We start from the raw sequence: 24073 nt of genomic DNA, 5'->3' as shown, positions 1-24073 counted from the left end.
TAGTCTACCTCAAATCGAAAAGTTGATTTCTGCTACGCATCCTATGGCTAGATATTATGGTGACTATTAGGGCGCTTATAATTATAGTGTTGTGGCAGCATGACCAAATTCATTAATTTTAACATAAGTTGGCACTAAACAATAAAGTAATAAAATTATAATATCGTTTTAATGTAGTTTACATAAAATCAAGTCAATGGCAATACTACCCCATACCATAGAGAATAATAAAAGTAGATCTCATAGAGTAACATCTATATAGTCTGTAGCACAGAGTACTAATTTTCAACCAAAGAGAAAAATGATATTGGAAACTTCAAGTCAAACCAAACCACTCAAACCTCAAGAAGTGAGTGACAGCGACAGCTACGCTACGCAGTAATTACAATAATTAGTCAATTACTTACAACCAGTGATGTTAATCTAAAACGAAAATATTGGTGTTCACTTTTATATACTTTTTACTAGTAGCATAAATCTTAATGATAAGTAGGGTATTAGCCTTAGAGATAAGTGAATTCCGTCCCTTCGGAGTGCGCGGTACGGACGATGGTGTCGCAGGGCGGTCGGTGAAAGTGCGACCATGATCGGTAGCGAGTGGGCGAGCGAGCAGCGCGGCGGCAGGATGGGCGAGGGCCTGCAGCCGCTCGAGTTCACGGAGTGCTTGGCGGACAGCCCGCAGTTCCGCGACAACCTGCAGCGCCACGAGAAGGAGCTGGAGCGCACCAGCCAGCAGATCAAGCGCCTCATCAAGGAGGTCAAGGACGTCGTGCATGCCGCCAAACGTAAGCGATACTTTCTCATTGAACACGGACAGTGTTTTGTGTTTACCTAATGTAAAAAACACTCGTATTGTTCCTTTCGTATTTATAACATGGAACCACTGATATAATGTTCACATAATCATTGTCATTAGTTTCTGACAGTGGGTGACAAATATTTACTTTAAATAGATAAGATATTGCAACCATCCAGTATTGATGTGTTGTAAGATCTGTACCACACTGATGTGTACTTGACATTGAGGAGCTTGGTGTCTATTGTTTACTCAGCTCGCCCACTTCTGATAAGAATCCCATTCAATTGGACCATTGTTGATATGTTTCACACAAGTTGTTGCACTGCCACTCATGTTCAATTACATGCACACAATGAGTTTGACACTGTGTGACCTTGTGCTTTATTGCACCTTCCATTTATTGCATTGATTGTATGATACATCTAGGATCTTGAATCATTCATAAGAAGTTTAACTTAAAAATTAACTTAAACTTATTGTCTATAGGGGCCACCAGCAAAGCTCCTTTGCCCCAGCTTAGGCTTTACTTTTCGTGCATAACTAGATGTGACTCATATTTACTGTCTCAGTCATTTTCACTCTCATATTTGTTGATTAGGATATGTGCGACTTTGTGTCAATGACTTTCTTAATTATAATGTTAAAGCAATGAAACTAATTATGAAATACTTCTAAAGTAGGTCTTTTTTTATTAAAATGTACACTGTTGCAACAATGAACTTGTCATATTACTTTACCTTATTGAATAATTTGTCTTATGTGTGTGTGTGTGTGTGTGGACACTGCGCTGAGTTAGATTTGAAACGGGCTCATTGAGCACACAAGGCTGAGTCACTAGTGTTGTTCTCCAGACCATAAATGACACCAACGCAAAAATACAAATGTGTAATAAATGAAACTGGCTCACTAGTTGTGCCTTATCAGTGTGTCCATGTCACAATGGATTGGAAACTTGGCTGATATCTGTCTGCCGTTTATTCAATACATGTTAACTATTTTCTATATTTAACCTATGCAAGTATTAGTCATATTGTGTGAAGTATGTTTACATTATGCACATATTGTTTCATACATGAACCACAATTATTTTTCAGCTATTAATTTTTAACAAATAATGTTAAATGTTTGTTATGTGTTATGATAATCCAAAGACATTGAGCAGAAAAACCTGGAAATGATCTTATTTTATCTATGCTATTTATTAGGGATGCGCCGAATATTCGGTATTCGGCATATTCGGCATCTTTTTTACTATTCATATTCGGTTTTAGTACCAAATATATTCGGTTCGAGTATTTCTATTTTCTCGTATACACAACATGGTACAGGACTAAAACACAAAACTTCTTATATAAGATTTACGTTATATTATAAGTCAAACTCAAATCCTATGAAGAATATGTTGAATGAAGCTAAAAAATAAAGCAATTAAATTTCAAATCCACATTTATTTTGAAGCCTCAAGTCAACACATTAATCAACTAATTTAATTATTACTTAATCTATAGCTAGTATAGTCAACATTTATTTTAAACCTAAAATCAGTAATAAATTTTAAAATTCAAATCAACATTTTAAAGTGTGAATGAACACACCCACTGGCAAATTGACAATAAAGAAATGGGAACCAAATAATTCGGCCGAATATTCGGTTCGGTATAGGTTAAACCGAACATTATTTGGTATTCGGTTATTCGGTGAAACTACTATTCAGTGCATCTCTACTATTTATTGTTCATTCGCCATCTTATATATTTAAGCTAACTTCACAAAGGAGAGATATATATACGGAATGGGTCATATACAGATAATTATTATGTATAGTGCACATTTTATGTGTTTGGTGATCTCCTGAATATGCTTAACCATTTAAAGTTGTTTAATTAGTATTGTATGCAGTTAGGTCCATCAACCACAATATTTAATGGAATTTTGAAATATTGTATTTTTTCTAGTTAGAAATTATCTGTTTAATAACTTATATTGCTTATATTGTTTAATAACTTTTTGAGATTAATTATTGTATAATTTCATATCAGATACTTTTATTTATATCGGCTACAGATATATTTTTTAAATTCAGTGCTTTTATTATATAAAACTTGTAAACAAGCATGCAGTCCACCTGACAGTAAGTGGCTTCTATTGCCCATATCTGTAACAGATAAGATTAGATTCCTAGCTGAGGTCGGCCTAAGATATATGATAAGTATGTATTCTTTGACATTGCTCTTATTAGTCAGAAATAGGAAATAAGCAGAAGTAGTCAAATCATATAGGTTTCTAACCTTTAATAAGATTGTTTAATGTCTTCTGATGTTTTATGTCAGTAATTGATTACTATAGTAAGAATTTGAAGGTGGTAGAACCCTTTGTGGTTCGACTCTGGCGGCATCACTGCCACACCTATTTCTGCCTCATAACAGCAATGCTAAGCACTGCTGTGGTCTGGTTTGAAAGGTCAGGTAAGGGAGACATACTTTTCCGAGGCGTTCCAGTTTAATCCTCAGAGGTAGTGGTGCATCTGTGGCCAATTTCAGGTAGGAACATCTAATCCTCTCTGAGGTTGATTACAGATGTTCATGGGCGGCAGTAGCTACTTACCATCGGGTGGACAGCATGCTCGTCTGCTACTCTTATGTTACATTAAAAAAATGCATAAGCCGCATTCCATAATATAATTAAAGTTATATTAAATTGGTTATGGTCTTACAGAAGTTGTTAGAAAGGGATAAATATGTGAGAAAATAGAAATATATAAGTATAAATTTAGTAATATATTTTGAGAACGATTGTTACATATATTTTAATAGTACATGATGTCATCTAGTAACAGGTGATCAATATTTGAAGGTAAAATTTTACTACATAATTTTCATGGATCTTCAGCTTTATATCTCAATTGAAAATATTAATTTGAACAACATAATTGGTGACAGTGCGCCCACATCGCGTATCGGAATGCGCCGCTGATAACCACCACTGATAACTGATAGGACAGCACAGGACGAGCTGACTAAAGTGTGTTCGGCGCGCACGGCGACGTGACGCAGGTGAACGGATTGTGTAAAAATCCTAATGTCATGTCACGATCACAGAAACATTCCGACGATGGAGTTGCTGTGTGCTGTTTGTTCAATGTAATACACCAATAGCATTGTAATACGAAGGCCGCGGCCACATGATTTACTCGTATTTGTAATTCTGTCTTCAGTACTAAATATATCTGCAAACAACATATTCTACAAATGAATAAGATCAATCCTAGAACTTGACAAACATGTACATTTCTTGTGGTACCTATACACAATATATTGATAGGTACACACAGATTTATTCTTTGTGTATTTCCATTGATCTACGGTAATTTTGCATTTATCGTGTTCTTTATTATGTTTAGAGGCAAGTGTTTGACTTTTATTGGACAGTCTCCGTTACAAGGTGACCAAAATTATGCAGAGCTGAAGCTAAAAATTATTACATGAGTTCTTAGGGACTATTGCATTAGTTACCTAGAAATAGAGAATCTGGTACGCTCACGTATTTATCTGGAGGCACGGCAGTGCCTCTGCCAAGTCGAGCCTTGCGGCACGGCCGTATCATTATTTTCTCGAAGCAATTCGGCCCATTTTTGACCCCCTGTAACTTCGTTGCATATGAAGCTAGAAGCCTGAATTTTCAGGAGCCAAGCAAGCATTCTATAGACACGGTATATTTTGAATTTTCATTCAATTTGAACCAGTAGTTTAAGAATTACAAGTAGTTATAATTATTTCAATAAAGTTAGTAATAATGTCAAGATTAGATCTTAGAAATTCAACCAATGTTATAATGTACTATGAAAAGAAGGAGGTTCTGTATTTGGCTGTATTTTTTGTACTAGATACATGTATCGGCTTGAATTTGGTGGAATTGGATCCTGGACAGGACTTTGCCGGGCCAAAAGACTAATCTGGATGCTTTGACACTACAGACGTGCATCAAAATAGGTTTTAAAAACTTGTTTCCCGTACTGAGGGATATAGTGTAGTTACACCAGGCTGTGGCCATTCCTAGAAATAGATTATGAAGCCTTTGATTTGTCAACGTTTTACGAGGATTATTACGTCAGTTTAAAGCATGCGTTATGATGAAGAGTATCATCTGCGCGTTGCCGGGATTTTGTACCTAAATATTATCATCATCTTCCCCTGTGTTGCTTAAATAAAGGTCAAGGGCTGAATAATAATCCTATAGTTTGTTCTAATGGTTGCAAACGACGTACAGTTGTTCGTGAGAGTTCCTTGAAACCTGTACTTTACTAATAAGTGTCATTGAAATCTAGTTTCCACAAAACCCATTCATAATATTATTATGTATAATAAATGACCTGACAATTATTCTTAACAACTCTTGAATAAGGGATTTCCTTGAAATGATCGTCGGCTGTTCGCTTCGTTGTCCTTAAGATTATTTTTATTGAAACCTGTATTTTTTAGAAAGTCGCTACACTCACAGATCCACACTAGGATTCTCTATGTCCTGGGTGCCATACTAATCCAGACTCAGAACAAATATTCAAAATCATCATTAAGTAATCTGTCTGGGGATCAAACATAGATCTTTTTGCGCGTCAGTTTGTTATGGCACAGTTAAATATACTGTATATACTGCATATTTGTACTGTGGTTATGGTGACCGCTTCGCGACGAAGGAGATACGATGAACGCCTAGTTGATATTCGTTATGTGTTTATGCCAGGGCTGGGCGCGGCGCAGCTGGCGCTGGCGGCCAGCATGGAGCAGTTCGAGTTCGCGTGCATCGGCGCCTCCATGACGGAGGACGAGCGCGTCATCGGACACTCGCTGCACCACTTCGCGCACCTCATCCGCACCATCGAGGACGAGCGCGACCGCATGGTCAGTCACCCTTGTTGATTCATATACGTAAAAATCGTAGAACTCTTCCGAAGACCACACTTTTACTCCTTTCTTCTAATAACATCGGTATTAAGCGCTGTTGGGTTTTGGTTTGAAGGGGATCGTAAGACGGACTCTCTTATACTAGACATTTCAACTTAAATCATAGTAGTAGTTAGCCTAAGCCTAAGCACGCTCCGGTCACAGGTGGTGCTAAGCGTGGTGGTAATAAGCGTGTTTGGGGTTGATTATAGATGTTGGGTTGCAGCTGCTATTTCCATCAAGTGACCAAAACATCTAAGTATGTATCTATCATTCAAGCTACGATGTCGTTTCACGGTAGAACCTTTCACGTGCGAAAATCTACAGACAGAGTAATAAAGTGCCATAAGTATGTAATTGTGTTTCGCTGCTAAGTTTAAAGCGATCTATATATTTTACTTGTAGTATTTATTCACTCATAAATGTGCCGTACGTGTATAGTACAAGTAAATATTAATCAGTTCGAATGGACCAAAGTAGCACAATTATGATAGCTCTGCATACAGGTATGTTCATTTTATCATTAATTAAAATGAATAAATACTTGAATTGTACTTAAACTCGTTACCGATATCACGGTAAGCGGAGTCACGTTGGCTGTGACCGTTACCATGACGTAACACACTGATCATTGCATTCATTGCGCAAGTGGTTGTCGAGTAGCCATAAATAAACCTAATTGAATGTACCCAACTGCACGTTGCACTTGCCGCCTTATCGCCTTCGCTTTCACTTCCTACCGGCCGCCGCGACACTCGCGACCAGCCTCCGATATCTGAGCCGGGACTGACTTAATATCACATTCATAATTAATCTTCTACTGATTTTTGTAATATTCTTTAGAAATTCATTGTAACATGTTGCCGGAGCTTTATGCAGTTGTGCGACACGATTGTGCACCTATTTAATTAGTAGGCGAGCGCGCGCGGCCTCCGTGTCACTAGACAATGCTCAAGGCGTACGTCACCATCGTTTACTATGTTAGTCATAATGAATATGGTTCTTGGTATTTATGTGTTAATAAAAATATAACTTTCATTTTATCATGTTAGTCTCTTAAGGTCTTCGGACAGATGAAGGATCTTCTCAAGTCGACCTCACTATAAGCATTCCTCTACGACGGTATTTAACTATAAATCGATTGCCTTTGCCACTATACTAATTTTTGGTAATCATAAAATTTTGTTGTGAGTCTTTTATAATATTCATAGACTGAGCGGAATTAGCCAGCACACGCATAAGTAACTGGACCTCCGGTTTAGCGACACAGTTACTTTTACGATGTCGCTAGACGTGAACATTTCGACACAGTTAAATGTGTAAAGTTCACATTTACAATACATATTTTATCTGGCGGCCGGAGAGCCCTGCCGAGCGCGACCTTCGCACACGCACCGCGCGACGCATTCGGCACAACCACTTTTACTTGCGCCGTGCGCCTGCATACTAACCACTGCCACCAACACCTTGCAACCTACAATATTACTTCACTTTTTAGTGGCCTTTGTCAGAGATTAAATAAATTCAAAGAGACAAGGATAGATAAAACTTAAACTGTTTATAAATTCCAAATACATATTTAGCTTCTTGTGTTAAAAATAGAAGTGATGTACCTGCAATTTATTTTAATGGTTAGTTCCGGGCAGGTATGTTTACGCAAACCGCCTACAGCCGTCGAGGAGCTTGTAAATCACAACGAAGATAAATATTTAAGATTACATGAGACGTTCGCAAACCCATCCTAAGGGGCCGTTCAAGTATTTCGTAACGCAATTTTTGAAGATTTTTGACCCCCCCTCCCCCCCTTGTAACGCACCGTAACGTTTTTCTATACCCCCCCCCCCCCTAACGTTACGTAACACTCGAGTGTCAATTTTTACCCTAAACTCGCTAAAAAGTTATGTTATAGTTTTTATCCTTGGGATACTTTTACTTACATATTTACTTTATAATACTAAGAAATAACATCAATGAAAAATCTAGGGATTCCCCGTGAAATATGAACGAAAAGATTTGCCAACTTGCGAGAACAAATTAAAAATGAAGTACTATACTTAGTCTAACTCAGAATACTCAGGACTTATTTCGGCTGAACCAGCTCATTCAAGGGATTTCCCGTAAAACGTAAATGAAAAGGGTTGCCAATTTAGGAGGTTTAATTCCCTATTTTTTTTATTAAAAAATGTTACGTAACGTGTATTACGGAAGACCCCCTCCCGCCCCTGTAACGCATCGTAACGTTTCACAAGACCCCCCCTCCCCCCCAAATTGCGTTACGTAATACTTGAACGGTCCCTAAACTAATCCACACTACACACATTCACTTTTATTGTATAGAGATTCTTTTTAAATTATATGGTTAATTCTGGTGACAACCCTTAATAGTGCAGACACTGAGAAGTTCAGTATGCAAAATGTGACAACCTTTGTCAAGTGATTGCCTCAGAGTAGCTTAATCTTTGGCAGATAAGTTCTTAAGTGTACCTTAAACGTGATAAAAATTGATTAAAATGGATAGAAACATATTATCTTTATTTAGTTTCAATAAGTATATCGACTGTTCCATAGATTAGTAATCTATGGATTTTTCATAAAACTTGAAATATTTTGTGAACTTTATTGGTTTATGGGATCGTGTGGATGTGTTGTTTATTTGAGTTGTTCCAGTAGGATTACATTCCATTGGAATTTGTTATTGTATGTAAAGTGGGCAGCCTTGAGCGGCGCGGACCTCGCGTGTACTGTTTCACATCGCGCCGATATCGGCGGCCGAGCGGCACGCGACACCGCCCCGCTGCACCGCTGCAATAGGAACTACACACTATTTGCATATCCATACTGACAGCATCATTTTTATAAATACAGTACCCACATGGCAAATATGTAAAACTGCGAACGAGCATTTGAAAGGTTGATGTACGGGTACGGTCATGGAGGGGGCGTGGTCGGTACGTAATGGCTTAACAACGGAAACGAATAGTAATGTGTCGCCTAGCCTCAATAATTAAAGGACAACCAGTTGAAAGCGAAAGCGGAAGGCGATTGGGCAAGACGGAGGGTCAATAACAAACACCAAAGCGGTCATCAACATGTCCATATGAGCACGTGGTCGTACGCAATGCCTCGATTAGTATTCGGTGGCCGCGCCGCCGGCGACTCGCACGCCTAAATAGTAGTGATGGGGACACGCGACACACGACATGCCGACGTGAACGTATCGCGTTGTATGACAAGCGCGCCGATAAGAATACTATGCAAACATTACAATGGTCGATATATATTGTCGGACTTCATTATTATGGCTACCTGCATTATTTACTACTAGAACAAGATTTTTTACATCCATTATATTTCCGTTGTATTTCATAGGAGATGTTTAATAATTTAATTTAAGACGTCTCAAGATTCGGGAACATGTTTCTAATTTTTTTCATTATGAGATGTATAATAAATGTTTATGGGTCTATATCAGTTAATTTATCGTTTCAGTTGGGGCGAGCGCACGAACAGATCATTCAGCCTCTGGAACGCTTTCGCAAGGAACACATCGGCGCCGTCAAGGTACGTCATCATACTTTAATTAAAGCAAAGTCAATCATTCCCCGTACGAGTGTAATTATCATACTGGTTGCGGTAGGTGCGGTAGAACTCTCCATAATGCCTTTGCGACAGTTTCACTTTTCTATGTGATTTGTTGAGATAGTTTTAATGCCAACATGACAGTGTTATGCGCTGCTGTATTAGTAGTAGGATTGGAGGACGTAGTAAGGGTGACATATTTTTACGAGACATTTCAACTAGTCTCCAGGGGAAGCAAGTATTTCTATTTGGGGTGGATTAAAATTGTCTAATGTCCATGGCTCTCAGTTGGCATTTACCAACCATGAGCTGATAGCGCTACTTTATATATTAAAATGTGGTTTAGACGGTCTTTAATCATCGCTAACATTGTGTTTCAGGAGGGTAAGAAGAAGTTCGACAAGAAGACTGCCAAGTTTTGCCAGAGCCAGGAGCGCACGCTGTCGCTGTCCACCAAGAAGCCGGAGAGTGTATTCCAAGAGGTCGGTACATATAGGGCAAGGACCGCCGCCCTTAGTTTGTATTTCCTACACACAAAGGCGCCGAGATGGTTGACTGAATAGATTGAGGAACAAAGCTTTTGTTTTATTGTTATAAGCTTAGAAAAAAATGATTATTTTTAATTTATATTGCCCGATTTTTATATTTAAAGCACAAGGATTGCCTATCTCATGAGTTTGATATGCTAGGGATTTGAAAATTCTCGGCGCGTTAAACCGGTGGCTATTGCCGCGTCATGCGGGTCGTCACTGTCGCCACATAAACATACATTTATTATTATGTTTGAATGAATTAGCGAGTTTCATGTAGTTATGGAATTGCGTGGATAGAAAGTACCATGGCGAAGTGTCGCGCGCTCGACTACTTCCACTTTTCCACACGTGCTCGCTGATCGTGTGTCATAACGAGCCGCCACAACATGCCTGCAAGAGAAATCTGTAACCAACTGGGAAGCGGAGAAAAATCATATTACATTTTCTTTAAGGAAAGTATCGTTTAAACGTCCACGTAATTTATGTGCTCGCCAACATGTGTCAAGTAGTTACTCGCGGCTTTCTTCACTCTCGATTATATTGCGCTCCGAAAGCGAACGCAACAAGAAATATTGTCGACATAAAAAGGTTCGTTAGAGCGTTTGTCCACCGTCGTCGTCACCGACCGTGAGCGAGATGACTGCGCTGAAGTAGCGGTACATACATTTACTATAGCCGCCTGTCCACCGCACGTCCATTACCCGAGCACCGTCATCCCGGCTGCCGAGATTTCGAGTAGATCGGCGTGACCGCTAGGCCGGCATCAGAGATTTTGACGGACCGATGTGCTCCGGTGGCGGCGGCGGGGAACAAACGCCCGTATAACGTGGAAGGTCTGTGCGGCAGGCGGACGCGGCGATGGACATGGCCGAGCGCGACTTCTGCCAGGCGTCGCTGGAGTACGTGTTCCAGCTGCAGGCGGTGCAGGAGCGCAAGAAGTTCGAGCTGGTGGAGACGCTGCTGGGCTTCGTGTTCGGCTGGTGGACCTTCCACCACACCGCGCACGACGTGCACGCCGACGCCGAGCCGCTCGCCAGAGACCTGCAGCTGCGCATACAGCGGGTACGCGACACACAGACACACCACACGCACAGACACACGTATACGGATACATGCACGGACACGCCGCACGGGGACACGCACAGACACGCGTACACGGATACATGCACAGACACACATATACGCCGCACGGGGACACGTGCAGACACATACACACGTACACAGATACATGCACAGATACAGATACGCCGCACGGGGATATGCAAAAACACACGTGCATGGATACATACACAGACACATATACACCCTGCACGAGGACACGCATAGACACACACACACACACACACACACACACACACACACACACACACACACACACACACACACACAGATGCACATACACACAATTAATACTTCTTCACATATTTAGGTACAAAAAACCAATAGGAATATATACCAATAGGAAATAGCACATCAATTCTTACTCATTGTGGAAATATTAAAATTAATAAAAATTAGGGATATTGCACATTACAGACAGATGACTTGCCATATCTTCACCTAATGTCAGATTGTCAAATTTATTCCATTTACAATTGGTTCTATAAAACATTCGACAACTTACAGTAACAACTTGACTTTAGCATCTTATAGACTTTTAGGCCTTTAGACGCCTAGGCCTTCAGGGTCACTGTTTTGCAACAGTTTTTCTTAATTGAAAAACCAAATTAAAATCTGTTACAGGGCGATTACTACTTCCAGATATATATATTTATTAACATAATTTCATAGGTCCTGCCATGGTGATGAACTGAATGTGACAAATTGACGTGTGCATTGTACTTCGGCAGGTTGTGCGGTAGCGCGACGGCCGTAAGAACGCCAGCGCGCTACGGGAAGTAGGTCTCTGCTCTTGCACCCGTGTTTATTCCAGTTTTGCCATTACTCATCACTAACGTCGTTCGCTTCCCCGTAGCTTAACGAGACCTCCCGTGTCATCTCTCCCGCGAGCCTGCGCGCTCGCTTGCGTCTGTAGGTTCATCCCCGTATCGTCCCCCGAAGACTCGTACACTTCACCGAGAAGCCATACATTTGTTTTTCGCCCAGTAGCTTTGTTAGAGGCCGAGTGACTCGACTGCATAGAGCGAGTGATGCATGCGGGTGTGCGTGTGTGCGTGTGCGCGGGAACTAATCGCATGTGGTTTGCAGACGAGAAGCAACTTCGAGGAGACCAGCAAGCAGACCGAGACGCTCATGAAGAAGATGATGGAGGTGCGCCAGATGGTCAGTAGATACCGAGATGCGTAACATTTGAAGTGTTCGCTTAACGTGTTACTAACGCTGTCGGGTGTCTGTTGCGCGTGTAGAGCAAGGAGGAGCAGGGGGCGGGGCCGGGCGCGGGGGCGGGGCCCGGCGACGAGGGCGGTGTCTCGCGCGCCGGTTACCTGTTCCTTATGGAGAAGAGTAAGCTCCCTGCGTACTAATTTAAATTCCATGCCTAAAAATACGAAATAGATTTTGTACTTTAACATTTGGAGCATAAATCTACTCATCAGCTCACGTAGAGATGTCTACATTCATTTGGAGTACTGTGTAAAGTGTCGATGTTGTTATTACAGAAGCGTTCGGCACGACGTGGAGCAAACAGTATTGTACCTATGAGAAGAGTTCGCGGATATTGTCTTTGATGCCATACAATCAAATTAATGTTAAAACGGTAATGTATATGTATGTTCATTTTATTTTGTAATATTATAAAAAAATACAATAAAAAAGTATATGAAAATCACTTCAATGGTGTGTATATGTTGATCTGTATGATAAAATAAAAATGTAAAATTTAAATTGTTGTCATCTCTGCGCTCAAATGTACGTCGATAGTATAAAAAAGTCAATACAATTAGGGTGTAGTCGTTATTTCTTTCAACTTCTTGTTTCAACTTTGTATCTTGTGACAACGATTGTTACTTATCAGTATTAAAAATACTTAATATTTAAAGTTTTTTTTAAATACAATTTGTTTAAAGGCCTGGCCACACAGAGCGCGTATTCTAGCGCCGCACTAGGGCGTCAGCGCTAGTAATAAATTCTGACGCCGTTGAGTTGTATTGTACTGAGTTACTCGTAAGCGGTCACACAGAGCACGTACGTGTATGCGCGTACTCGTACGCCCGCACGTATTTTTTCCCATACAATGACGCTTGTACGCAAATCTGTAAAAAAATACCGAGCGCCGCGACAAGTGTACGCATACGCGCTCCGCGTGACCGCCTAGGAAATGAGTAGGAACCTAGGAAACCACAACTCGGCGTTAGAGAGCGGTTTCAGGATTTTCTTGTGGCGCTAACGCCTAGCGCGGCCTTAAAATACGCGTTCTGTTTGGTCGGGCCTCAAATGAAAAGCAATCGCGCCAGCGGACATCGTGCAATCGGCGTTCGTGTCGTGATAGGGGTGTGGTGTCGCAGGCTCCCGGCGCGGCGGAGAGCGTGGCGGTGGCGGGCGCGCGCGCGCTGGGCGAGGCGGCCGAGCGCCGCTTCTGCTGGGAGGCCGTGCCCGCCGAGCGCGAGCGCGCGCCGCTGCCGCTGCAGGCGCTGCACGAGCGCGACCGCGCCGCCTGGCTGCGCGCGCTCGACGCCGCGCCCGCCCCGCACGCCGCGCCCGCCCCGCACCCCGCCGCCGCGACCGACGGCGACGCCTGGCCGCTCGACGAGGCGGGCTTCGCGTTCGTAAAGCGCATTATAGCCGTGCTAGAGGCGCGAGGTCTCGAGGAGCAGGGCTTATACAGGTATGGCATTCTGTACGTATTTTGAAAATAAAAATCGTGATTTGTGAGGTACCATAGGTATTCATATTATCTATAGTCTTTATGTATATATTTTTTTATTTAATCATGTAGTAAAGTATATTAAGTGTACCTAAATTTCTAAATTTATTATTTAATCAACAATTTTTATATTTTTATTTCATTGGCGTTTATGATACGAACATTTTTTTTCAATAAAAAACACAATTCCGATCCAATCATTACGAGCTTATACAGAGTTGAAATTCGATGCAAAGTGTTTTTTAATTATTGTAACATGTTTCGAGGAAGAAGTAGAACTTGTGTTTTCATTTATTGTCGTACGAAAGAATCCATGCTGTATGATAGTTTTGTGTCGTGTCGTGCGGCAGGGTGGCGGGCGTGTCGTCGAAGGTGTCGCGGCTGGTGGCGGGCGCGCGGCGCGGCGCGGGCGGCGCGGCGCTGCTGGCGGCGCTGGCCGACGCGCTGGAGTGGGAGAGCAAGACGCTCACGTCCGCGCTGAAGGCCTACCTGCGCCAGCTGCCCGAGCCGCTGCTCACGCGCCGCCTGCACCGCGCCTTCCTCGCCGCCGCCAGTATGTCCGCTCCCCTGCGATACCGTACCAACGAGTTCCGTTTTCGGAGCGCATTTTCATTGAATATTATGAACTGGATGCAGCATACCGTCCTTGTCACACGATTTTTTTTAGACGAGTCTACTAGGAATTGATCAAAAGTTTTTATGTAACATAGAAATAATAAATAACCAGTCAACGTGTTGATAAGTGGCACCTGCTGCTCATACATATCTGTAATCGACTTGAAATTAGTTTTAAGGCCAGCCACAGACGCATTTCTATCTTTGAAAACTAAATTGGAACACCTCAGTATTTCTCATTTATTACAGTGTAATACTGCATTACGCATTTGTTACCAGATAAAAAAGGTATGATGATGGGACTTAACCGGCTACAGACTCACGCGAGAAGTCTCGCCAAAAAATTGCGCGAGAACCGAGAATGCATCTACACTCTTTACCTATACCATAGCGTTCTTTCTCTAGCGAGAAGGCAAGAAAGTGGTCACATTCACGCCTCTCGGGGGTTCTCGGCGTAAATCTGTCGCCGGTGTCAGAGTTGAATCATGAAGAGTTCGACAACGAATACGCTTGTCGATTGTTGCGATTTCACATCGATTAATTAAAATGCACTTTCAGCAACCGTATAATATAATGAATGATTATAAATGTGTGTGTGTGTGTGCGCAGAGTGCGAGCGGCGCTCGGAGCGCGCGGCGGCGCTGCACGCGCTGCTGCGCGCGCTGCCGCCCGACAACCGCCGCATGCTGCGCCTCGTGCTGCACCACCTGCGCAAGTGAGTGCACGCTGCGCCGTACATTGTACGTTAAGCTAGCTCTAGGCTTCTGGATCCAAGGAGTAAAAGTGGAACCTTGTCGCCGAGCCGCCGCCGTCTGTCGCCGAGCTTCCTCCCTAGAAGTGTAATTTCTTAAAATTTTCACAGAATGTATAATGCTGTGGCCGCTTTAACAGTTCAGCATTTTCGACGTGTCCTAAATTTTGCTTCTTACGCCATAAAATATTGTATGTATGATTGATAGACCTAGAAAAGAATTATTCAATACGATTTACTTGAACGCAACCCAAAGGCCAAACATAAGAAATAAATTGTAAAATGTATGAGAGAATATGTTATTTGATTATTAACTTTTACAGTCTTAGTAAAAAAAGAGACATTTTAAAAAAAATATGGGATCGTTAATCACCACCCTTTTCAAAAAACCGTATCATGATTATTCTGCGAACATAATGTGCTCCTTTAAATGATGAATTAAAATCGAAAGATATCGAGCATCCGAGTGCACCGAGCGTTGTTTGTTGCAGCGTGGCGGCCAAGAGCGACAAGAACCTGATGTCGGTGTCGAACCTGGCGGTGTGCTTCGGGCCCACGCTGCTGCGCGCCGAGCGCGAGACCGTCGCCTCCATCCTCGAGCTCAAGTTCTACAACGTGGTGGTGGAGGCGCTGCTCGAGCACTTCCCCGCCGTGTTCGCGGACGCGCCGCCCGACGCGCCGCCCGGCCTGCCGCCCTCCGCCCTAGCACCGCCCACCCAGCCGCCGCCGCCCGCCCAGCTACCGCCGCCCGCCCAGCCGCCGCCGCCGCCCGCCCAGCCTTACCCGCCGCCGCACGCACAGCACAACGGCTTGCTCGGGTGAGTTACACTATAGTACGGTCATTACGAAAGTGCGGCCCGAGTCATAAAAGATGACGTCAATGAAATGTGAAAATGCCGCACAACTCTATATCGATAAAGGGATGCCGCTCGGACACAGGTAGCTACGCGCGGACGCGGTATATGATGACTAATGTAATAATGCAAAATATAAATATGGATTTTATTAAAGGACCTTTTAAAAGACATCCTAAAATGAAGTGTAGGGGTTACGATTGAAAGACGAGCGTTCCGAATGATTGAGAGTTTATTACTGTCTTAAATCTATTACCTTAACTTAGCCTAAATGTTACGCATACACACACTGACAACACACGTTACCTACACTACTACGAAAAATATTTTGCATTATTTCCTTAATCTTTCCTTGATCACCTGCTATTGACTATCGACAAATTCGTTTGTTGTTACTCACAATACTAGAAGTGCGAGCGAGAGTTCCGATATGCCCATAAGTGTGAACGAGAGATCTGATAAAAATGATTTATGACTCACTTATGGCCCGACTATAATACCTTACATTCATATTGTAACTTATTAAACTGTTAAATTCAGGTATGGGTAAACTTTTCAAAGTTGCCGACCTATTTTAGGAATATTAACGAAGTCGCGGACCGTACGTATGGACTCATTAAAGTATTACATAAGCAGAATTTTAGTAATTTTAAATTTTACCATTTATTTTGTTTAGGTACCTTCGATAATAATAGGTGTCAAAGGGTTTAACGTAGGGTTATGCTATAATTTTGAAATAGGTAAACGAAATAAAGACCTATGCTTGCTTCTAATATGAGCAGCCCTGGCGTGTGTAATATTTTAGCCTTCCTGGAAATAAGTCTACGGAAAAAAGTTTTCCAGTCTTCGATACCGCCCTCTAGAACTGTATACAGTTTAATTGAATACCTTTTACACGCTTTGTATAGATTTCACCTGTCCTGTATGTATGACCCAATTTTTGATCATCAATCGGTAGATTTTTCAAATGTCAGTGTCATCGTAGTAGGTAGACATGGACACACGCATTCAGCATAAAATAATTTATTCTGAATTTCAACCAACAATAATAGAACCATCTATTCATAATAGTTTTTATCAACGCCTGTGGATCTCACAGCGCAATGTTGAGCGCTGAAGCCTGTCATCTATATATAGGAGCGCTCTTTTTCCCCTTTTGATAATGGATCAAGGAGGAGCCAGAAGGTGCATAAGTTACTATTAGTCGAGTTTAGAATATAACGTTATATATTTTTGTGAAATGAACGTTAACATCATTTTGATACTAATTAAAACAATGTTATGTTTTAATTATGGTTTGTTCATCTCATCAATATGTCGCTACTTCTCCAAGAAGGAACAATCTTATGAAGAATAATATTTTAACTACAAAAAACGTTTGTGTACTCATGTACGCACGTAAGAAGTTATTACTCCTTTAGCGTATTTAATAGCAATAAAAAAGAGTGCATGGACAATATGTACATTGTACAGGCGCAAGAGGTATAACTATTCTAAAATAAAAACAAATACAAAATCATACGACACGACACGTAACGTATCACAACGTAAAGTATGATGTCGCATCGTATATCATAAATATATTTTTCTGCAATACTTGCAATATTTACAAGTTGGAATCTCGCTCAATGCATACTTACCTCTGATTTTTCAACAATATCGAAAAATATCGAGAGAACCTAAACGTTTGACCTAAACATATCTTCCTCTGAAAGGAGCCTTGCGCTCAGCTGTGGCCCAGAAATGGATTGACGACGACCGAATGTACGAGTACACAATAATAGATATAAAATGACCGATCGTAGTGGAGACGAGCCAATCATAAATTACGTCACACGATTTTTTTGTTTTTTTTTACCCCTCCCCGTCCTTGTCACAGTTGGTCACATTTTGTGAAACCCCCTAGTGTGACGTTACACATTATTAAATTTTACATCTAGAAATTATTCAATTAAATTAGCAGTTTCTAAATTACTATTATTTCATTTCCATTTATCTATAAATTGTAGCTATATTACATTTGAAATGTGCCGTCACGAAATTTAGGAGTCGTCTCCACCCCTTGTCCCACAATGTTACACTTCGACAACCCCCCTTTCTCCCTTGACGTGTGCCGTAATTTCAAGATCATTATTAACTCCAAAGATCATTTTATTTCACGATAGGGCTTAATGTATGTGTTAAAAACCATCATATGAACGTGTAAAAAATATATTTGTTTTTTACTGGCCGACTATGCGCGTATGTTGGCGACTATAAGCTTCGTTTTGTATTTTTTATTATTATATCTTGTGTAGAGTCTAAATTTTACTCAGCTACTCCAGAGTTTTACTACACAACTACGACCATGCCGAAAGAAAATGCTATAAATTAAATAAATTAGATGAAAACTGACGCTATAAAAATGTCACTTAATAAAATCAATCGTATCGCAACTACAACCAGTCTGATTTGGTAATGATGTCGACCGTGATCTCACGAAATGGTGCACGTTGAATACACGTAATTTGGAAAGGTTCACCTTAGATGAGGGATCTTGAGTATAATGGTCGAGAGCGCGGAGCAGCTGCGGCGCGGCGCAGGTGCGCGCGCACGCGGTGTCTTATTTTTTGTGCATTTTCCGTTACATTCGATGAGCGCCCTCCGAGATGGCTCCGAAGATGGTTTTATGGAATATCGAGTAGCGTTTACGACTTGTAGCTATTTCGATTAAAGAATATTAATGAAGATTCTTAATCCGCCGACCGATTTGATGTACGATGTTTCTGACATTAGTGGGCTTCTAGATTAAGAAACTTTAAAGTTCAAGAGGAACGACAGGTAAATTTTACAAGATTTATGAAATAAGCCTAAAAAATGACATTTGTAGACCAACACTACTATATTATTTCACCTGCATATATCGGTGGTGTTTACAAAAATCTATCATTATGGCACTTGATCGAAAACTAGTTTTATACCTAAACACTTTTCAATTGTTTTTTTCTGGGTTAAATCAGAGCCGTATTACCATAATACTAAGTGTTGTCTAACAAGACGTGTTATGGTAATACATTGTATTTAAAACACTTTTTGCGGGAAACATTTTGTGAAAGCAATACGAAATTACCGTTTCGTTTGGATATCCAGTAACCAAGTATAAAATTATTTATTGTATAGTTATTAAGTAAATATTCGATAACATTAATAAAAAAGTACAATTTATAGTTTCCTACTTATAGCTAGATTAGCGCATTTATTACTTCAGGAATTTGATCATAATTGATTGATTTAATTTTAGCATATTTTAAAATGGTGTGAAAGCTTTATTAGTAGATCCATTATGAGTTCTATAACAATATGGCCCATGCTTTCGTAGCTTGAAAAATGAGTACATTGAAAATCGAGATTTTGGTTCTCTATTGTTCATACAATTTTGTGTCACAAGGCCCCGTTTCCACGGACCCCGATTAATTGCATCGATGTTTCGGAACCTGATTTTCATTCATGTATCATATATAGGTATCATTCATATATAGGTATCAGGTAAAGATATCGCTTTGCTAATATGAGTGGTCACTGTATACTGAGTGAGTCGAAATGTATCAATCAAGCTTACAATTATGCAGCTAGTGCAGCGGCAAGGCACCAGCTTTCATCAGGTTTATTTACATTAAATGAATATTGATAACCCGCTGTACTACATCGCCCTCCGAATGTTTTGAAACGTAACGAAACATTATTTTTTATATTTTTTGGTGTACCAACTATATTTTAATTAACAATGGTAAAATTTATTGTTCTTTGATTACAAGAATGTGTGAACTATGTAGCGTTTTGTTTGCGAACTTTCAATCTCTTGCGTCAAGATGCAAGTTATCGTAACCGCTTTAGAAAAGTTATGCAAAAAAGTGTGGAAGATAATCTGGGCGACCTCCGGCGACAGCTGGCGCGCGCACCTGCCGCGGACATCGCACCGCCTCATTCAATTGACTCTTTATTCATTTTGTTGAAATAACTATGGTTTCCGAACATAAAGATTTTATTGCACATACATTTTTATTTAGGAAACATACAATACAACATGACGCTTAAAATAGGTTATAAAACTAGTTCACATATCAGTAAAGTTGCCACTAATATCTTATTCATTAAAATTACTGGTAAGAGATGACTCTATTGGAGCAAAACATATTTAGTAATAAAGTTATGTTAGAAAAAATTAAGTAATGATATTAAAACTAAGTAGAATTTTAGGAAAGGAGAGTGTATATAATTATTTAGTATCTTATATAAAAACATCTGATCTCTCTCAGATCGTCTTTCTGTTAAGGTTGTGGTTCTTCTTTGGTAACTTGGAATCTATATTTCAGGTGTTTTATAAATAATTTATGGACTCTATCGAATTTTGAAATTTGGACGTTATATTGCGGGTTTAATATAACCGAGCCATACATATGTAAGGACCTTACATATGAATTTAATAGAAGAGCGAGTATTGAGCTGTGTTTAAAGTCCTTACTTACTCTCAGTATAAAGCTCTAGATAATTGATTTTACAATAAATAATAAATTTGTTAAGGTCATTCTGCAGATCTAAACAATCAGAGTTAGATTTTTTGATTTAAAAAAAATCATATCATCTGCCTGAAGCAGAATGTTGGAATGATCAAATATGTGTATGATGTCGTTTATAAATATATTAAACAAGAGAGGAGCAAGGTGTGAGTCCTGTAGCAAACCTGATGTAACTGGAAGGAATGTGGAACAGAAGCCCTTTATAACGACAGCTTGGCTACGCTCTCTAAGGTATGATGTTAGCCAGCGAAGGAGATCCATGTTGTTGTTCTATAATCGCAGGTCTCAAAATTCTATAAATGCAGTCGTAAATTATTTTTTCAAAAAGTTTAGCTATAACATTGAGTTTAGATATAGGTCTGTAGTTGATGATGTTATGTTTATCTCCACACTTAAATATAGGAGTGACATAGGATTATTTCCATATCAAGGACATATGGCCTGTCCTTAATGAGAGTTCAAAAATAATAAATAGTGCTAGAATAGAATAGAGAGCTAGAATTTTGCTACAACATTTATTAAGGGACACCGGAGGCAGACCATCAGGTCCAGAGGCTTTCTTTACATCTAGGTGTTTTAGATAATTTTCAATAGTGGTAGGACTGAAATTTAAGGATCCAATGTGTGTAGATGTCGCTGGTGATTGTTGTGGCACCTAGTCCTCAGGTAGGACTGTAATTCTGGGGACGATTAAGGGGCCTTTGCAGCAGAGATGGAGTATGTCCATTATCTACTAGTTAGTTAATTCGTCTCCTGGGTGTGGGGCTGGCGGGGCGGCAGGTAGCGGCAGCTGCGCGGCGGAATGCGCACCTGCGCGGCATCTCCGCGCGGCAGATGTGCGCCGGCCATTCCACACGACCTTATTCACGTTTTATGCATCCCTTTATATACGCTGATTTTTTTTTATTATTGAAGATTGTATTTTTCTATTAGTAAACGTATTGAATGTTTCCTATAATATTCTATGGAGTAGCTTCGAAAACCTTTGGGTTGAATCCTTCGCTTGAATTATTTAGCTCGTCCAGAATGTCCACAGCTTATTCGTATGACCTATTTAATTATCTCGTAACTAATACAGATTTTTTTATAGCTGGGATCTTTATTAAAATTAGACACCTTGAAGCAAGTTGAACGTTTGAAGTCTTCTTTAAAGTTAATTTGTTTACCTACTTGGATAACGCACCACTAGAATCTAATAAATTATTGTAATTAGTTAGAATTTGATTTGGTGGTTTCTTGAGCTCTTCTCGGAGCACGTAACTCCAGTTCTTGCTCAGTTTCCTAGGACACTATAAATTAACCATTTATTCTTCTGACGCATTGATAGGCTTCGGACTTGCAAGTTATTGCGATCCAAATGTTGCAGTGTAAGATTTGTTTTTGCATGATAGTGAACGAAATGTGCAAAATGGGAAGCCGTGCAGCGCGGGCGCAGGCCGCGGCCGCATATATAGCGCGCGCGCGCGGTCCGCCGGCAGTCGCGCGCTGCGCCTCGCTCGCGTCGGATGTGACTCTGTAGGTGTCTTATTTGTGTTGTACTAGTGCGTGCTTACGAGTTGCGAATACAATATTTTTTTTAAAATGATCATCTGTTTGTCGGGATTTGTGATTGCAGGGTAGGTAACATGTATTTATTATCACTCAGTTTAAATTATAAATAGGTGGTCTATTTATTTAATTGAAATATATCTGTGCGGTGTTTACTGTTATATGTATATTTTTTTTAGTTTTCGTGAAATCTTGATTAAATTGTTTCATGTTCGTGTATTTATTTGTAAAGAATTATATTATTTGTAAAATAGTTCTGTCATTCACTTTCGTAGTTTGAAGACTGTGGTAGTTACTCGAGGCGTTCAAAATTATTTGTCACATATTTATCTTATATATAAAATTCTCGTCTCACAATTTTAGTTACCGAACTCCTCCGAAACGGCTTTACCGATTTGCAACAAATTTGATATGCATATTCAGTAGGTCTGAGAATCAGCTACTATCTATTTTTCATACCCCTAAGTGATAACGGTTGTTCACCTTACTACACGACGTGATACCCTAAGTGATAAGGATCCTTACTACATGATTGTTTTTTATCTTACAGGACTTCTCCCACATCATTGCCGGTCATTTCGCGGAATGATATAGTAAGTGTAACATAATTACTTTGGTTATCATCCACTCTTATTGAAAAAAACGACTGAAGTATAATAGATAATTTCAAAAATGAGATTCTCGATGACTGCATTACTTTGTTAGTTAGAAAATGCAAACAAAATGTATCGCGCGTGTATTTAACTGTATAATTTCTGTACGTGCAGAGCGCTTCGTGCAAGCCTGCCTACTCGCCGCACCACCACCAGCTGCTGCAGCACTTCGGGCCACCCGCACACAGAGGTAAGGCTCGAGCGTCCTGATGAGTTACTCTTATGTTTGACCGTCGCCATTTCATTATTTTTTCTCATGTTGTTTTTTTCTTTTCTAATAAAGGTCTTTTGGTAGGAGCCGGACGCTGCAGCAGCAGCTCGGAGTCCGTGTCGAGCCACAGCGCGTCACCGCCGCTGCGACCCACGTAAGTACATCCCACACTCTTTACGTTAGTTTTTATGTTCAGTGTTCCTAAATGGAATGTTATACATTGGAAAAATTTACAAGTTAAAATTGACAATTTCCACATAATTGGGGTCGAGAGGGTCTCACAGACACGTTTGATTTAAAATTAATGTAGTTATTTTTCTTATGAAAAAGTTCCAATGAATACGTGGGTTCCATATACAGTCATCATACAAGTAACCCAGCCCTAACGTGTTCCCGGCAGGCGGGTGCGCACGCTGTACGCGTGTCTGGGCGAGAGCGAGGGCGAGCTGTCGTTCGAGCCGAACCAGATCATCACGCACGTGGCGCCGTCGGGCGAGCCCGGCTGGCTGCGCGGCACGCTCAACGGCAAGAGCGGCCTCGTGCCCGAGAACTACGTGGAGCCGCTGCCCTAGCGCCGCCGCCCGCTGACCACACCAAATACCATATCGTCGTTGTAGTCTTACGTTGTTGATTATTTTGTACCTATCTGTATATTTTGTATATTGTAAATAAGAGTTGTTGCTATTTTAACTATTTATATTAATTATTATATTTTGTTGTGAATTTTGTACCAAATATACTGTAATGTATTATGCAATGTCCCTCTTGTGGATTTGTATTATAAAAAAATATACTATAAATATTATGAATGACTTCCGCCTTTTATTTTGAAGCTCATTGAATCGACTGATCGTGAATACTTCAGTTTGTATTAAACTAATTTATCATAATATGGTTAAATCAGATTTAGAAAAGCAACAATCGTTTGGAAAAACAAAGAACTCCTATACCTTAACAAGTCCAGTTTCTCAATTTGAAACAAAATTCATATTAATGAATATTACAAGGTAATTTGAGTTGTGAAGATTAGCGTTTAACAAAGTAAGCAATATGAGTGACAAAATTACTAGAACGAACACAAATAAAGTTTTAATTTCAACAATTATTTCGCAAGGCCTTCACGAGAGTCTCTGACGCTCAGCGCCGCCACTTCTGCCTGTATTTAAACTATTTGAAAATTGTGTTCTAGATAATTATATATTCTAAAAGTG

At 40.4% G+C, this 24073-nt stretch overlaps 1 protein-coding gene across 3 annotated transcripts; it reads left to right on the top strand.

Moving 5' to 3' along the window:
- Window positions 1–341: 341 nt before the first annotated feature.
- LOC140754471 (rho GTPase-activating protein 26) lies at window positions 342–23674 on the top strand. Of its 3 annotated transcripts, none has more exons than XM_073089489.1 (16): window positions 342–785; window positions 5540–5697; window positions 9229–9300; window positions 9699–9800; window positions 10698–10913; window positions 12060–12134; window positions 12218–12314; window positions 12470–12567; window positions 13316–13635; window positions 14025–14227; window positions 14899–15004; window positions 15532–15858; window positions 22549–22591; window positions 22766–22841; window positions 22947–23016; window positions 23263–23674. In XM_073089489.1, exons 1-16 carry the CDS (start codon window positions 584–586, stop codon window positions 23432–23434), a joined length of 2337 nt encoding a protein of 778 aa, XP_072945590.1. In that variant the 5' UTR covers window positions 342–583; the 3' UTR covers window positions 23435–23674. The 3 variants fall into 3 exon arrangements, with proteins under 3 accessions (XP_072945590.1, XP_072945589.1, XP_072945591.1); XM_073089488.1 differs by having other exon boundaries at window positions 22935–23016; XM_073089490.1 differs by lacking the exons at window positions 342–785; window positions 5540–5697 and adding an exon at window positions 8563–9008 and having other exon boundaries at window positions 22935–23016.
- The last annotated feature ends 399 nt before the right edge of the window (window positions 23675–24073 follow it).

The sequence above is a fragment of the Epargyreus clarus genome, unplaced genomic scaffold (assembly GCF_041222505.1).
Source record: "Epargyreus clarus isolate Ecla_fem2 unplaced genomic scaffold, WU_Ecla_fem_2.2 ptg000029l, whole genome shotgun sequence".
NCBI lineage: Eukaryota > Metazoa > Arthropoda > Insecta > Lepidoptera > Hesperiidae > Epargyreus > Epargyreus clarus.
This window is presented reverse-complemented; position numbering and strand designations above follow the sequence as displayed.

Coding starts and splice junctions, on each gene's coding strand:
- LOC140754471 (XM_073089488.1), top strand. CDS start 584: ATGATCGGTAGCGAGTGGGCGAGCGAGCAGCGCGGCGGCAGGATGGGC. Junction 5,698..9,228: donor AGGACGAGCGCGACCGCATG/GTCAGTCACCCT, acceptor TTATCGTTTCAG/TTGGGGCGAGCGCACGAACA. Junction 15,859..22,548: donor CAGCACAACGGCTTGCTCGG/GTGAGTTACACT, acceptor TTTATCTTACAG/GACTTCTCCCACATCATTGC.